The 17307-nt window shown below is 48.9% G+C and overlaps 1 protein-coding gene across 1 annotated transcript in view; it reads right to left on the reverse strand.

Moving 5' to 3' along the window:
* The window catches only part of LOC128267412 (uncharacterized), a 43907-nt gene that overhangs the window by 4140 nt on the left and 22460 nt on the right, over positions 1-17307 (reverse strand). Inside the window, exons 2-5 of the mRNA XM_053004242.1 lie at positions 16418-16555; positions 14650-14730; positions 11498-11695; positions 11366-11430 (exon numbers count right to left, since the gene is read on the reverse strand). Coding sequence (XP_052860202.1) covers positions 11366-11430; positions 11498-11695; positions 14650-14730; positions 16418-16555 — 482 coding nt within the window. The remainder of the gene's footprint in view (positions 1-11365; positions 11431-11497; positions 11696-14649; positions 14731-16417; positions 16556-17307) is intronic.

Raw genomic sequence — 17307 nt, forward strand, 5'->3', positions numbered from 1 at the left:
ACTACAAAAATGACCCCAAATAGCGTTGGGACTATTCGGGTCTAATGCATCTGAGAGATTCTTGTGTTTGAAGACATAATTGTCACACCCTTCTTCAACGTTCTGTCCCAAAAAGCCAAACCCAAAGTGTGGCCGTCACAAATTCGATTCTAGATTCGTTCTTTATTGTTATACACGCTTCGTTTCGCACTCGAATTCGCGGGGCGAGCAACGGTTGTCCCCCGCACACACACACTCACACCCCGTCGAAAGTCTTGTCTAGTGTTGTTTGGCTAACATAAATAAAATTATATCATTGACCGAAACTCGGGCTCGAAACTCGGAAGTTAATGCTAAAGAATCTCAACCGTGTTCGGTTTTACGTGAAACCAATCACATTTCCCTGTGCGGAACTCTGAACGGGAAAAGCTGAACACAAGGATCCTCAATCCGCGACAAATCGAAACGGTGGGAGGATGATCGAGACCGTCCAATGAACTCAAACAAATCACCTTCTAAACACACTCTACTCTGCGCGAAAGGGTTTCCTTTTGACCTACAGCAACTGCGTGGCAAGAACTTCCCGGAATTCCACTCGAATTCGATAGCTTACGAAGAAGAACTACAGACGATGTAACAGTACGAGGGATCAGTCACTACTCTACGGCGCACGGATCAACTCCAACTCCACAACTACATAACACAGTCGAACGTAACGATGCTTCGTTTGAGAACAAGATTTGCCTAATCATAGATAGTAGTGGGTCGAACTACGAACGATCGATAAATGGAGGAAAGGACGCGCACGATCGCACGATTCTACTAACGCTTTCTTACAACTAACCCTATACTAAACCGGTCCCGTTCTCGTCAACGCCAAAACAAAGCTCGCTTCTATGAATTAGTCCGTTTCAAGGATTTCGCTATTTTCCTATTTGCACTACGCTACGCTTCTTCCGCACTGCTTATTCGTTTCGTTATATGTACGTAAGGTAAAGTGTGTGTAATCGCATACAGGCCACGAACAAAAACGTGCTCGTTGTAGTTTGGTTGGTTGTAAAGTGTAACGCAATACAGCAAGGAACATTGGCCGGCATCTCCTTTCTCCGCCGGTCGGGCGGAGAGCCCACTCTCTTTGACGGAGACGATAACACATTAGATTAAACGTTTGGGACACAGCAAAACTTAGCGTCTCCGTCAGTTGACTTCTACGAACCGTTGACGTCACGCAGAATTCCTCGATCTACTAATGAGGTTTGAGGTTCGAAGTGAACTACTAACCCGACTCAATAATGAATTTAAATGATTTTTTACAGTAACTTACTCCACAGGCTGTAAGTGTTGCTGTGTCCACGTTATTTTAGAAAAGAGAAAAAAATCGCTTCAAAGTCAGTCCCAAAAAAATGATGCCTTTCCAGCACCGCCTATATCTTTATGACCGCCACAGTACAGTGATGTATTGCCGCTGTCGCTGATGAGTTTCCTTTCCCAAAACATCATTCTATAGAGGCAAGATGATGGCGGCGTTGTCGTTAGTCGGATCGATCTAACCCCTGAAACCCCCGGGGGCACACCCGAGTCCATAAAAATCGCCTTCCAGATACGGACTGGATACTGCAGTCCCATTGTTTCTCACTTCAATCGCTCCACGGCAATGGTCAGCATACCCCCGAATCGGGAACTCTGCTCGGCGTACTCTCTGTGGCCACCCAAACCTCTAGTCCAGTCAATTACCATCTCATTCGCTTTTCTTCGCACACCGCAAAAAAGGATGAAACGGATCCGCGCGGTTCGTCCCGGAGCCTGGGAAAAGGGACAACCGTCCCCCGTCGATGAACCGGTTTGAAATTGGATAGCATAAATTGTTGCGACAACGACACAGAGTTCGCTGCTTTTTTCACGCGCCTGCAGAACTTCTTCACGGAAGAAATGTGTTCCGCGTGACCCCACAACGCCGTCGCCCAATCCATTGTGCGGGAAGAACACAATAAAGCCGCGTTTTCGGGCGAGCCTTTGGGCTTTGAGCTAGCATCACAACGCGGACGGGGAATTAAGTGGTAACGTCGGCCCCCTTTTGTCCGCGAGCGACGCCATAATTCCGGTCTACTCGCATCACAGAACAGGGGACCTTCACGCGCCCAGACTTCCTGGCGCCAGCCAGCCGGCCTACCGGTGGCCTAGTTTCCCGGGTGCTCCAGGATGACGTAGTCCGGGTAGACCCCGTTGTTGCTGCAGAACGATCGTGGCCGCTGCTGCTGCTGGTGGTGATGGTGCTGGTGGTGCTGGTGGTGTTGATGATGGGCTCGGCTCGACGACGGTGGCCGCCGGCTACGGTACGCCAGCCGATCCTGCGACTTGGCCCGGTGCATCACCTGCGGTAGTTGATAGTTGTTGTTGTCGGCCGGTGACGTAGGCGTGGCGGCGGCATAGTACCCGCCCGGCTGTCTTCCTCCGACCGGTCCCATCTCGCGGATTTGATCGCACTGGATCGCCGTGTTCGGCAGCCGCCCACTGCTACCCGCTCGTCCGCCCGGGAAATTCCCCGCAGCATTATTGTTGTTGTTTTGATGGTTTGATCCGCTCTGATTGTTATTATTATTGACACTGTTGGCCACACTAGTACCGTTGAAACCCGGCGTCACCGAGGTCGCCGCTGGTCCGTGGCCATTGTGACGGCGGGCGATTCGGTTCAAGTTGGGCGATCGCGTCAGGTACGCATTCGAGGTGGCCGAGGAGGATGGCGTCCCAGGTGACTGAAAGTGCTGAGGTAGTGGCGGTACCGGTGGTGTCGAGTGCACCGCCGCCGGCGGTGGACCCGGGGACCCGCGGCCTCCCGAGCCACCACCGACCAGTGAGTTGCGCTTCTGAGCCAGCTGCTGAGCCGAACCGCTACGCCGTCCGCCGTCCTCTCGGTAGCCTCTGGCCACCGGTGGGCCACCTCCTCCAGGAGCGGCGCTGTGGAAAGGATTGCTGATGCCGAAGTTGGTACTCCGCGGCTGATACGAAGAGGCACTGCGCGGGATGAAGAACGTGTCGTCTTCCGGGTCCGGTGGTCCTCCGCGCTGACCGGCCACCAGGTCAGCGTAGCGCAAGATGCTGACGCTGCTACTGTTGCTGGTCTTGCGCAGAGGTCCACCGACGCCGCCCGACGACGCTTTGGTGAAGCTCGCATTCCGGCTCAGACCCCTGGCGGGCACCATCGGTGGCGGCGGAGAAGACTCGGAGCTGTCCTGGTGCTGCAGCAGCACCACCCGCGAGCCGCCACTGTTCAGACTGTTATGGCTGCCGGTCCTGAGGCCGGGCCGGGCGGCTGAGGCCGAGACAGGGCCTTGCTGCTGCTGCGGCTGCTGCTGATGGTGATGGCTGACGCTCTGCGGGCTGCTGTTGAGGTTCGTGAACGTGGATGACGGTGAGGATGAGGATGACAGGAGTGTGTTAGTGTTCGAGGGTGAGGTGTTGCTAGTGGCGGTGATGGTGGGCACCCCGATTTCCACCCGTGGACCGTGCCCGCGCCTTGCGAGATAAGCCAAGCCGCAGGCAGGTCGCAGGACTCCGTTGTTAGAGGGATTCGTCGTCGTTGCCGCCGCCAGCGGTGGTGATGACTGGATGGGGTGTTGATGGTCTGTGAGGTGAGTTTGGCGATCGACCGCACCACCACCACCACCGTCGGCGGCGCCTGCCCCGGCGGCCATCACCAGCAGCTTGGCGCTGCTGGATGCCGGCTTCAACTGGGTCGAGTTGCTACTGTTGGTGGTCGGTAAACTACTATAGCTCACGTACATGGGATGCACGGCCGTGTGCTGCGGACTCTTCGCATCGCCGCCCATAAAGTCGACTGCGAAATAGACGGACGGTGGAGGGTAGAGTAAAGCGCACAGAATAGAAAGAGAGAGAGAGAGCGGATGAAAGAAAGATAGGAAGAAAGAAGTGGAAAAGATGGACAAAAACACAACACGCGGAAAACGAATGAGATCGATCATGAAACAAACAGCGAACAAATGAAATGGAAACAAGACACAACGGACAACACAACAGCAACGTACAATTAAGAAGAGGACACAATTAGAGATAAATAATGGGAAGAATTAAAGAAAGATTGAAATAAAGAAAAAAAGAAAGAAAGAAGAAAAGAAAAGAGAGAAAGAAACGGAAACAAATTTATTCGGGTTCTCCGTGCTGGTGTTGGTGATGGTTTTGGGCATTAAACGGAAGTCACGACTCGCGGGTCCACTCGTTCCGTCCTAGGACACTAGAGGGACACCGACTGGGAAGGATCAATTGTGGCATTGCACGCACCACAAACGTCCCGGATGCTGCTCCAGAGCATTCGCATCCGGTGCACGGAAGATGAGAGATGAGTGATTGGTGGAGAATAGGGTCCGTTCGTGTATGTGTGCTTGTGACTTGTGATGAGGATGTGACTGACTTTGTGAGACATGTGTGGTCAGTTTGTGGTAAATGAGTACAAATGAACGCTTTTATAATTCAAATCAGGACCTGCAATCGTAATTGATGATGGACACATGAAACAGAAACATGTCACAATGAAGGCTTGGCGAGCAGCAATAGCATAGACCCTGAATGTTCTAGCGTAATTTCGCGTCAGTTCTTCTAACAAACCTCGTGAGATATGTCTCGAGTAGCCAAATGGGTCAAGAATAAGGCGTGTGTGTCTGTGTGAAGTTAGAGAATCGTTTACACGGTTCCTGGTGCTTTTTTTTATTTACATGCTAGTCACTGTCGATGTTAGAACGTAATCAAATAAACACCCTCCCCAGGGCACTTACAACGCCGTATAATACATCGATCAATCGTACATTTGGAGCTGTTAAACTCGAGGGAGCAGGTGTTGAATGATAAACCCATCAACTGGATTATTATTTTTCTCGCCGAAACACACCATGCTTCCCACAGTTTTTTTGTACATTCGCGGGGATAATATACAAAATTAGGGTAACCGATTGAACATTGCGATGTTTTTTTTTATTATTCACAATGCAAAGACGTTTTATCTTTATACTTTTGTTACAAACTTTATGTTATGTACATTGTAACGGCTCAAAATTGGTTGAATGACCTAAGAAAAGTATTCTTAAGACGAATGTTTACATCCTATCAAACATAGTCCTCCAGGTACGAGATAAGTAACAAAACTAGAATACTTAAAATATTCACAAAACGGTGAGATTGCATTATATTTAGCAGTAAAATTAAAACAAGCTATTGTTACCTAGTAAAGCATCAAAAAAGAATGCTTATTAACAATTTACTCAGAATACAATTCCGATCAAATGACCGCCTACATTAGACACACAGAAAGCGGCAATTTTTTGGGCATTTTACAATGTTTTTGACAACATTTCGAGCGACAACAACATAGCAGCAATTCCCGCTGTGATGTTAGCTTTCAGTTCTTCAATGGTCTTCGATTGGCTGGAATACACCTTAATCTTCAAATAGCCCCACAGAAAGAAGTCAGAAGAAATTCGTTAACAATAAGCACGTCAACAATTATTTTCAATGTACAGTGCTACAATTTCACTCAGCTTTTTTGCAGTAAATCTATCTATGCCTAAAACGGCATAGACTAACGTTTCTCTTCTTTTTTTATCGACTGAAAAATGATGGAGCTATTCAATATTTCAATAAAATATTTTCTCAGACAACATAGTTATGAATATTCTTTCGAACAAACAGCTTTGAGAACCACCACCATCAGTAGTGTTGCAATAGAACTGACACAACACTAAGAATGGAATTGGTCCAGCCCCTTACCCAATAGAAACACGCGCACACACGTCTTTCTCGCGCCACGTCTTCACTCACATCTTCCACGGGAAACAAGTGCAATGGCGTTTTGTTGCCGTTCTGCACAGGAGCGGGCAATCCGACCTGAATTGTTTCGGTTCGCTGTGCATGAAACATTCACGTCATACATTGTTCGTGGGTCCGCACCCTCACATGGACCTTACCGGAGTCCGTTACACACGGAACGGTCTGCCGGGCTCCTTCTCTACACGTTGGCCCACCGCGGACCGGTTGAGCGCGCGCGGCCTTCAATTATTAATCGTTATTGGCGTCGACTCCGCCGTAGCGGCCCTGCCCGGATTTGATCAATTTTTTGGCTCGAAATTGATTTTCAACACGAACACACGGCCAGAGACACCGAGCAGAGTGTGGCCGGGGATTTACAGAAGGATCTAGCAGCTCTTAGCCGGCCGATTGTCTGGGAAGCGAAGTCGCGCACCCATTTATTGGGCGCCCATCGAGGAACCAAGAATGCAAATCATTCACTTTAATCTTCCCCCGTGGTACCTCGAGGCTTCCGGGAAGAAAGGCTCGGGTGAGGAAGATTTTCTAGGATGAAGACCCCTTACGTGGCCCATCTTCTGTCTTTTTGGTCCCATTTGGGTTCTTTGCCTTACTTTTAGTGTTGTGTTCCGTGCCTTTCCGGTAGCCACTCAAGCGTGGCTTCAACACAAAGAACTTTTAACCGCGGGCAGCAACCAAATGTTATGTTACTTCTTGCTGTAAGCACCCCATAAAAGCACGCATGACACGCCCGGCGATGGGCCCCATAAGCCGCCCGATCGATACACCACCAATTTCCGAGCCTAGCAGCTTACAAAGGGCGCCCCAGACCCAGGAAGTCCCGTAAATCCTGAATCCCGCCTCGGGGAACCCATGTGCGCCCGTTCCATCACTCAGGAGTCTTTGGGAGAATCAATTGCGTAAAACCGATTGGCTTATCTCGATGGACGGCGGGTAAACGCATGAATTACGTACCCCACACAACATAATCTTTTTGAAGGATCTTGGATCTTCCAGCATTTTGACACACATTTTTGCCCTTGTCGGCCTCCAAGTACTCCGGAACAACAAACATCAACTCACTCATCGGGATCACCGACCGGTTGGAGTTGTTGGAATGCTTACGGTCCACTCGACCCCTTCTCGACCGAAATCTGTCAAGTAAATCCCGCTTGACGCCGAAGAAGTTCCCGACACGATTCGGACTTCCAGAATCCTCAAACTGAAGCCCGCCTTTCGGCTCTGCCGCCGCCAACAAAACTCAGCCACTCTGGCACTATCCCAACTCGTGTCAACTTCGGCGGGGAAGTATATGGCAAATAAAAGTAAAAACAAGTGGGACACAAAAACTTGACGCCATACCGACACAGACAGGAACGGACCGACCGTCCCTTCACCCCTCGATCCGGCGCCTCTTGGCAATCTCTCCCGGTCTGCTACGTGCTATTTTTCGCCAAACGTCACGTTCTTTGCGGCCACTTCGACCCTCTCCGATGCGGAAACATAAACACACACACTGGGCGGGGGGAGGCGAGGAGGACAGCACGCAAAATATGTATGATTCCCCCCCAGCCGGTTCCCCTCGTTGACCCCAGGAATGGAGGCACACAACACAAACAATGTTGGTCCGGTCCGCAAGTACTTGGGGTAGCGCATTATGCACCGGGGGCGAGGGGATTTAGGCCACCAATTAGTTTGCGTATGATAAGCCTGTATCGGAGCGGGTCGGTTCGCCGGAAAGTTCGCCAAAGAGGTTGCCCCCCAAAACCGACGGGTTTCCCAACACTTCGTGCATTAAAGCTAACGCCGGGAACTGGGGAACGCCGTGCTGAAACTGTGCCGGAGATTATTTCAATCTCCACACCGACGAGCCAGCCAACCAGGTTGGCAGTGTCAAAGGATGGACTGAGTAACACTTTACATGATTTTTGTAGCGCTTAACTCAGGTGGATCGATAAGGCGGAAGACGCGATCTAACAATGAAAGTGGAACAGTGTGAAAATATGTCAAACTTTAACTCGACGAAGTATACAGGGTGCGTTTTCACGACAGGGGATATTTAAATGTTGGAGAACTCCGCCACCTGTCATTCGATTTTTACAAATCAGCCAGATATTGAAACTTTAGCCTATGCCGTTTTAGTCATGAATCGAGCTAAGCCAAAAAAGCGGGCTGAAATTGTAGCGCCCCACATTGAAAATAATCATTCAATTGGAACAACTGTGAAAAATTGTACGTGCTTTTTTTGCCAAATTTCTTCTGATCTCTTTCTGTCTGGGGTATTTAAAAGCAATATTTATGCCAGCCAACCGAAGATCATTGAAGAACTGAAAGCTAACATCACAACGGAAATTACTGATACTACGCCCGAAATGTTGTCAATACAATGAAAAATGCCCGCTTTTTGTGTGTTTAATGGAGGCGGTCATTTGAACGATATTGTATTCTGAGGGAATTACCAATAAACGGCATTCTATATCCTAAATAAATCTTGTTCGTTTGCCAAAATCAACTGAAAAACGGCAGAGTTATCCAACATTTAAATACCCTCTGTCGTGATTACGCACCCTGTTGTTTATAAATTTCATCAGTCCATACGTTTTGGCATTTTTTTCCAATCGTTAAAAATCAATCCATACACCTTTTCGTGAACTTCTCATTCTCGTTAATATTGTTGTAGCCTCCGTCGCCTTAATCGCATGGCGGTTGATCCGAAACCAGAATACAGTTATAAACGAAAAGGGATAGCTTTAAAACGAAAAGGGAAAGCGGAATGCAGTCTTTTGCATAACTGAACGAAACTCGAGACATTCCATCGAAAACGCCGTCCAAAGAGATAAACATGTCCTACTCTTGTTGTTGTTTAAAAAGTCAACAAACCACTGTACAACATGGCGGCAAGGTCAGCAAACATATGAAGATTAAAAAGGGATTAAAGTTCGCCAAAAATTAGTTGCGTGACTGACCTGATTCAGCCATTTGCCACCGTGGACAGGAAGTCCACGCAAAATTCTAGAAATTGATTGTCAGTATTTTAAATAAATGTTCCATGATGCGAATATAATGTCAAGCCCCTTTTAACTCAATCCTGGTTCGAATTTCCACTGAATGTTTGCTGTGAGTTTTTCTTTAGCAAAATATGGCTGTGTCCGTGTCCCGTACTTCCTGACACGCATGACATCACGGCACAAGTAGCCGGAATCAAGAGACGGTGCCAAAAAGCGTCACTTCATTTCGATTTCAGCTTTTAAGCACGCGGACTGGAACTAACTTCTCACCGAGCAGGCGCAAAGCGCACTGCACCGTAGGGGGGGTAAAATAGTCCCGAGTCGACGCATTCCTAGTGCTGCCTCCCCCCGGGGATCCCGGCCTTGGCTGGGTGTGCATAGTTGCAGTGCGATCGCTGACCTCAAACCGACCTGCGATGCAGCCAGCGAGGAGCGAGGAGCGAGAAGACGAGAAAGACGGCAACATCCCAGGCATCCGAGCTATTTCCTGTACTGGCTCTACGGACGGTGCTAGGCCCTACGCGTCGTACGGGGCCCAGACCCCTGAGCCGGTCTCGCCTGTCGAAGTCTGCTGAGAAAGTGTGATATCGAAAAATTTAATCTACATTTATGATGCTGCATCGTTGCGTGTGCCTGGCGTTGCCGCCGTCGTCGTCGCCGTCGCTGTCATCGTCGATGGCCTTCTGCCAACTGGCCAGCGATGCATGCGAAAGCCTGCGAAAGCCTTCTCAGTAACTGGGGCTCGTTGGCTGTGTGCGCTGCAAATAGATTCGGTCTGGCGCCCACCACAGCGGCACTTGGCACTTGTTTTTAAACCCCTTTAGGAACAACAACAAACTTATGGTAAACTTTTACGCAACTAACTTATTTCACTAAGACTAACACCTATAGTCAAATATCTTAAAAAATCGTTAATCGTCTCACTAACCCAGACTACGAACACTACATTTTTACACGAATAGTTATCAAAGTGCGAAGCGTTGCTAAAATTCCATCCGAATCGAGTCGACACTTTATCGAGCGAATGATTGGCCACCGCTGTTGGGCTCGTTCACTCGTGCACCATAAACCGGGACGAGACCGGGTCATGTTCATAAATTCGGTTCCCAACGCAGATCTAGCAGCTTTTCCCGCAATTAAAATGGAAGCTCCCGCTGAGCTGGGCTAGACCGGGAGGCGCACGAATAAATCTCACGCGGCCCTTACGAAGCCGCCCGGAAGAGATGCACCACCGGCGTGGCGGCGCCATCGCTGGGCTGTAGTTTTGTTGATGCAGCTCTCGCACGTGAAACAATGGTACACACAAACGGGCGTCCGAGCTTCGGTGTGTGCGTCTGCGAGAATCATTTTCGTTCGCTTCCGCCTACCGAGGGCACATTTCGCGGCAAGATCTCTGACTCACGTACCGTGACACGCGCCACGCTACACTAAGGTTGCTGCTGTAATTTATTTCCTACTTCCCGTTACCGGCCGCGAACTCATCCATTGTTCCGTCCGCCGGTCGTTCGGGGAGTATTACGGTGGTCAGCTACGAGTGAGGATGGTCAATATCCAGTTGGGTCGCGAGGGGAGGAACTAGTGTCAAGTAATGAAACCTTCATCGTCGCAGCGCTCGCACCGTAGAAGACAAAGGCAATCAGCGTTTCTTAAGTGCAGTTCTCGCGAACCGCGACCCCAAGTCGGGTACACCGGGGGTCAATGATTCACTTCACGAAGCGTTACACCTTCGATCAGGAAGATGATCGTGTTTTTATGTCTTAAATTGCTAAAGTAAGTTAAAGTAATTTTAACGTTATTACTTCGTTGATAGGACGAAGGCTTAAGAACCCCGTTTTATGTCACTGACCTGCATGGGGAACGGCTTAGTACAACCGCAAACGTTAATCTACTGACCCCGCCCCGGGAGAAGCTTACTCTACTCTACCTCACTACTGATCGCTACCATCTAAGAGTGTGCCCTACTTTTAGCTCTAGAGCCCAAATCACCTGAGATAAACCGCTAGTAAACCCCCCCCCCCGGGGGCTTAATTGATTTAGTCGAAAAGCAGACGTGGAAAGGGCTCCTGGAAGTCAATCCGGATCCATCCTAGGCACCGTGGGATTAGGATTACTGGGGCTCTGCTGGGGCCTCCCGCCCCAGCCAATGGGAGATGAGAAATTATTTTCCAAACTGATTACGATTAGAACATCGAGGGCATGCCGCGCTCTCCAGGAGCAGTAAGTCGGTTCCTCGGTTAGTGATGGGTGATTATGATACGGTCACGGACTACGGTGAGTCCTTGGCGCGTCGTTTGGTGTGTTAGAGTACGAGTGATGATGAAAGTGATTGGTTAGACGACTGTGGTTAGAAAAGAGGGGACTAGAGTTGCTCTTGGACTAGAGGAGTAAGACACCGAGAAGCCGAGAAGAGGCTAAGCAAAAAACATAGGAGCATTGAGTTACCCTTTGCTTAATCTGATAAGCATTCGGCAAACGAAAGCATGGGAAGATGCTATAGAAGGTTGGTAGATTAGGGCAGGGTAGAACAAAAGACGAAGGGACTCGAGGGTAAAGACATCGGACATTACTTACAGCTATCGTCCTCATCCAGAAACGTGTGGCCCAAGCAGATGGCACCGAATATTCCAAAAACCTGCGAAAGAACCGTAAAAACCCGTCAGATGTGGGTCCGTCACACGGCAGTGTCTTCGCGGACTTACCGCCAGCGCCGCGTGAACGCCCGAGTGTACCACTTCCACGATGTGGTACTCCAGCAGACAGCCTTCGACCTTCTCGGGTCGCACCGGTCGATACGGGTCCTCGGAGGTGACGTTGGTCGGGTACGTCGGCCGGCAACCGTAGCCGTTCTCCTCGAACCACGACACACTGCCCGTCCCCAGGTTCAGTAAATCGCTATCCTGCAAGAAAAAGAACCGGTGGTTACTTAACGGATCTGCTCTTATACTACTACAGAAAACAGAGAGAACGAGAGCGAAAAACTTGCGGATATTTTGCAGAAGTCAGCCCACCAAAAAACGAGTCCTCCCTCAGCCCTACAGCAAAAGACAGCTCATTTTCCGGATTCATTACAACGCAACAACACTGCATAAGGTTGACTTTTTGCGCCACCGACAGACACGGCAACCTGAGACCGAAATCGTTTTGATTGACGATTGCGTTAGACACCACATTGGGACATTGGGAGCTTTACAGGTGTTCGAAGTCGGTAAAGGATTTCCTCAAGTCCCTTGTGATTCGAGCAAAGGAAAATGACAGCCAATTGCGGTGAATAGCGGCATCTGGGATTTTTGAAGCCTTTTTGTCAAGAATGGAAAGATAAATATAAGTCACCGGTAAAATTTCAAATCCAAAATAGAGCCAATTTAAAGTCAACTATTTTAGGCAGAAAAGAAAACTATGTCAGTTTAGTTTTAGTTTAAAAAAAACTAAGACATTTCAGATATAAAATATTGTTGCGCCATTTGGGTTGAAATAATCATTAGCTTCGAAAAGCTCTAACCATTTTAACGGTTCTGTCTATACATTCTGTAAAACAAATAATCAGAAAGTCCAAACAAAATATGTAAATTCGTCGTCAAAATGTCTTGTGACCCATAACTCCATCATCAAATTAAATACACATAACCATCAAACAGTAACCAAAATGAGGAGTATATCAAAGGGAAGTGTAAAATCAAAACCTAAACCCAAACCGACTGCCAAATTGAATTCAGAAAAGCGTCCCCAAATTCTCATTTTGTCTATAACATTACACGAGTCTTCAAAACTTATAGTGCTGGACTGTCCATAATCTGCCCCAGACGATCATCCACCGTAAACGAAAGGTAATTAAAATGATCCCAAATAAACAGAGTCGTAAAACGACCCCCGGTACATTTGAAAATACCGCCACGACGACGACGCACAAATCGAAGCGGAAAATAAAATCTGCTATAAATGGCAACTAAAAGATTCATTCTCCCACGCGCCTTCGGGGCGTAAAACCGGCAACACTTCGGCGGTCCGACACAACACTCCCCAGACCGGGCTCCGGGAGAAACTTTATCGCAAACGCCTGCGGTGGCCCGCGTCTGCATCGGCGAAAAAGGACCTTCAAACGACCGTCGTGCCGGTACATCCTTCGCCTGGCCGGGACACTCCTTGCAGACGGCGCGCGCTACGTCTGTGACGTAACGTTTTATGACCGAGCGCAACCGACCGACCGACCCGACCGGCCGTTAACCGAGCAGCTGAGCCACCGTCACCGGATTTGCCTCCGCCCAGGACGAAGGACACGGACCGACCAGAGTCTGAACCGAGTCGGAATCGGTCCGCTGGGAGTTATGATGGCTGTGGGCGCTCTGCTGCTCTGACATTGCTTTCGCCTTTGGCCGAACACCCAACCCAGTCTGCAAACGCCGACGACCTCACGGACCGGGTCAAGGTCGACCAGGAATTCCGCAACGCAGCTCTCTCAGTGGCCTATTCTCTCTCTCTCTCTCTCTGCCGAGCTGTGCCATTATTTTCCAACGTCATGCAGACATGCGACAAACCGGGGACCAGCACCGGTTCACCGTTAATGGAATCCGAGGTGAAACTTTTTTTTTGGCGCTATGATTCGAATAAGCCCCATTACGGGACGACCTCTGCGGACGCCCATCGACCAGCCAGGGAGCCCTGATGTTGGTCTGATGATTTTGAATCAGAGAAGCGCGCCGGTAAATTCCAATTACGGTCGCCAGAGCTGCATAGGGCGGTGCCAAAAGAAATTCACGACATTGCGCTGATTGTGCATCGACATGCAACCCACCTGGGGTCGCCTCCCCCGGTGGTGTGGTGCCGTGCCATCCTCGGAGTTCAATTCTGCATTTAGTTTTGGCGACAAAAAATGCAGGACGCCTGCAAAAGAAGGTTCGAAGGAAGAGATCTGCTGGCGGAGTGCTATTGTAGCACATTGCACATATTTTTCGGCCAGTAATGAAAGTAGTTGCCGGCCAGGTTAGGTGCTACACACCGGGGCGGGCGTACCTCGTCTTGGTTGGCATGGTTCCAAAAAAGTTTTGCACTTTGACTTGACTTTCGGCCACGTGGCAACCACAACAACACAGCCTCGCCGTCCAAAGTGACCCCGGCCACCATACCTACCTGTCACCAACGTGCGACTTCGGGGAGAAGGCTAACGAACCGATCTCTTACGGAGGCCCGTATGGTAGTAGCCGAAGTTTCCCAAGCCGAGGTAGACCCCCTGTCTAGACAAGATATTACGAAAGAGATGCGGGCCTCGCCGCCACCGTGCTGCGATAGAGCGTTTATCGGCTAATGAGATTAGTATACTGACTTGCCATTAGCATTCGTCCCGTCTGGCCGGGTGGGTCGGGTTGGTCGGGTGTGCCGCGAGGAGGGAAGAGGAAAAAATGGCCCGAACCAAGCGGGAATCGGGCGCAGTTCCAATAAACTTCGTCCAGCAGCAGCAGCAGATTCCGGGAGAGGAAGTCGTACACGCTGGTGACGTACTTTCCATTTCCGATCACACTTGAGCGCGTGCGAAAGCTGTCTGAGGCGAATCGCTTCTTAGCCGTTGCGCTACTGGAAAGGGTTTCTAATTATAAAGCTTCGAAGGAAACCGGGTGGCATCTAAGAAGACCCTCGCTTCCAACTTTGATTAAATCCTTCCTTCTGCCATTTACTATCCCAGCGACGCAGAGACCACTATAATCCTTGGAAAGGATGGCGACAGGTTTTCTTTAGCTAAATGCAGCGCACAAACTTCGAGCATTTCCCAACTTAGCAACTGGCACCTCAATTTATCCGCCAAATATTTTCCGCATTCTCAAAACTGTTCATGGACTGAGTAGTGTGTCCTTTTACTTACCCTATCTAAGATTCCTACGTTTAGGTAAAAGCATATTAGGAAGATGTTCCATCCTAACCACAGCAGACTCCACAGTGAATACTGAAATGGAAGAGACAGAAAAAGAGTTACACATTAATGCATAGAACAAAAGCGATACGGTATATAAAGGGTGGTTCATTTATGATCTGTTTTTTCATTTGGTTATAAAAAACGGTTAATTCTTTTTCGATGCTTAAACATTTATTTGATAGGCTCATTCAAGACATTTTTTTATGCAACTACAATTGTATTTTATACATAAATATATTGAATGAACCTTTCACATAAAAGTTCAAATATCCAAAAATATTCAGCCGTTTTTGTATAACCAAATAAAACAGTGTATCACCCTGAAGAAGGCAGTCGCACGCATTTAAAACAGTAGTACTACAACCCATCAACAGATGGACACCCAGCTCAACACCAAGCTTGAACTGAAATTGAACTAAAACTAAATATAAAAAAAGTTTTCTAATACACTTATACAAACTACAGTTCAGCCTAACGTATAAAGAATAACTGTTGAGTGTGATGAACAATTGTTTCAATGTCCGAAAATCACCTTTGCCCAGAGCAAAGCTTCCGAGGTCGGTTAGACCATTAAACCATCGCAGAGCTATTTAAAACTACATCTCGGAACATCGCGTGTCCTAATGCATAACGCTACACCGCGCCAGGCACCGCGAAAGATGCGTTTCAAGCCAAATGCCACTTTACGACCATTTGCAGCACCATAAAACTCGGCCGACCGACTTCTGGCACCCGGGGGCCTTCCAAAGCCGCGCGAAGTAGCTCTTCAAAGGGGCCACCTTTAGCTTGACGACTCATATCGGTTGTCATCGACAACGGCAAAGGGTTTCGGGTGCATGTTCCACGGAAAAACTCGCGCGAGCGTCGTCAAGGTGGCGGAAAAATTGTAATCACCTGCCCCGCCGACCGGAACACTGGCGTGACACATTTTCACAGGCTACAGCCGTCACAACCGGGGATCTCCCTTGGAAACGTGCGCCCAATGTCACTCTCCGGCGTCATTAGCAGGGTGGTCAAAGAAGGAAAACGCACACGCAACACGCTCGGCTCTTTTCCTGGGGGTGACTTAAGCCTTGTGCGTCGTGAGCAAACAGCAGGGCAGGAAAACCGCGCGAGGAAAACCGAAAGAGCCGAAGAAAATTAATGCCCGTTTTGAAGATGCGCTGTCTTTTTATCTTTTCTTCAATCAAATTTACGTGTTCAAATGAAGCCAAAATCAGACGACCCGCCAGTTGTGTGAGGGGGGGAGAAGGACTGTGAGAACTTCTTTCCGCCATACCCGAAGGGCCGTCCATGGTCGTAAAAACGCGTGTTCCGGACGCAGCGTAGCGTAACTGCCAAGAGTTGTGGATTAGTCGTCGGGGTCGGCCGTTTTCTTCGTCGCCACACGGCTTACGCTGGGAAGAAAGCCGTCGCCAGCACCAGCTTAGAACGCAGGGCAGCGGAATAGAAGGCCACGTAACCAAATTACAGCTCCAAACGGTGCTCGACCAACGGCCTAGCCTTTGCAACACCCCTTCGAGAGCTGTCGTTGCGATGTGATAATTCATCGGGACGAGTTTATTGCACCCTTGTGGTCACAAACCCTGGTGCGAAGAAGCTGGTGCGATCGGATCACGAGGCGAATGTTTCGTTGGATGATTTATCACATTGGTCGTTGGTCGTTATCTAACTGAAACGTGAACAAAAATGTAAACAAAATGGTGCAAACACTTACCGCTACTAAGTACCGGGGCCGATACTGACAGGCACCGAAGATACCGAATATCACAAACAGGATTTGAAAGAAGTTCACCAAGATCGGTGCCCACATGTAGCCGAGGAAGTCGAACACCTGCCGCTCGGTGATGAACAACTGCGGAAGAGAGAAGAAGGAAAACGAGGCACACATTAAACAGAACTCAAATTCCGGTACTCAGCATCTCGAAGTCGTTGAGACGTCGAAGTCTTTAAAGCTGGTTGGCTCCAGTATTGGCGTTCGCTTTTTGATAATAAAATTACATTTCATTTAAAGGCCACACGAAGTTGCTTGGTGATTGGCCCGGTGGGCTAGGAAACGATATTAAAGTGGCACGATAATGGCGAAAGATTGTTCCCGGAATGTGAAGATGCTAGTAAGCCCTCGCCCAGGACTCGTTTGGGGCTCCGTTGTTCAAATACCTGGCGTGAGTGATCTAATTTCTTCATTAGCATACACCCATTAGATTCACTTTGAAGCGCTCCTGTTTTGGGGAGAGCACCCGAAAGACCACAAGGAGTGGCAGAAGCGTAGGAAAATGCATATTTCATCGTATGTAAATGGATTTCTACGAACAGTAACTAAAGGAGTGTTTAAATTCCCAGGCCGTTCATAAAATGGATGCTTCTACTATAACCACAAAAGTAGACAACAGAGGCAGAAAGTCTTCGTAAAATTATAAAATAAAATATATGTCGCCTGACATGCACTTAGGCTTGGTCCATCATCACTTGAGGCACTTGTTGTGCGGAACGAACAAGTAACGAGACCTGATAGCACCACCGGGGGTGAAGAACTCTCAACCAGCTGTTGATAACCTATCTGCGGCTCAGCAGAGACGAGGTTCACATCGTCTGCCTGTCAAGTTG

This window comes from Anopheles cruzii, chromosome 2 (genome assembly GCF_943734635.1).
Source record: "Anopheles cruzii chromosome 2, idAnoCruzAS_RS32_06, whole genome shotgun sequence".
Classification (NCBI taxonomy): Eukaryota; Metazoa; Arthropoda; class Insecta; order Diptera; family Culicidae; genus Anopheles; species Anopheles cruzii.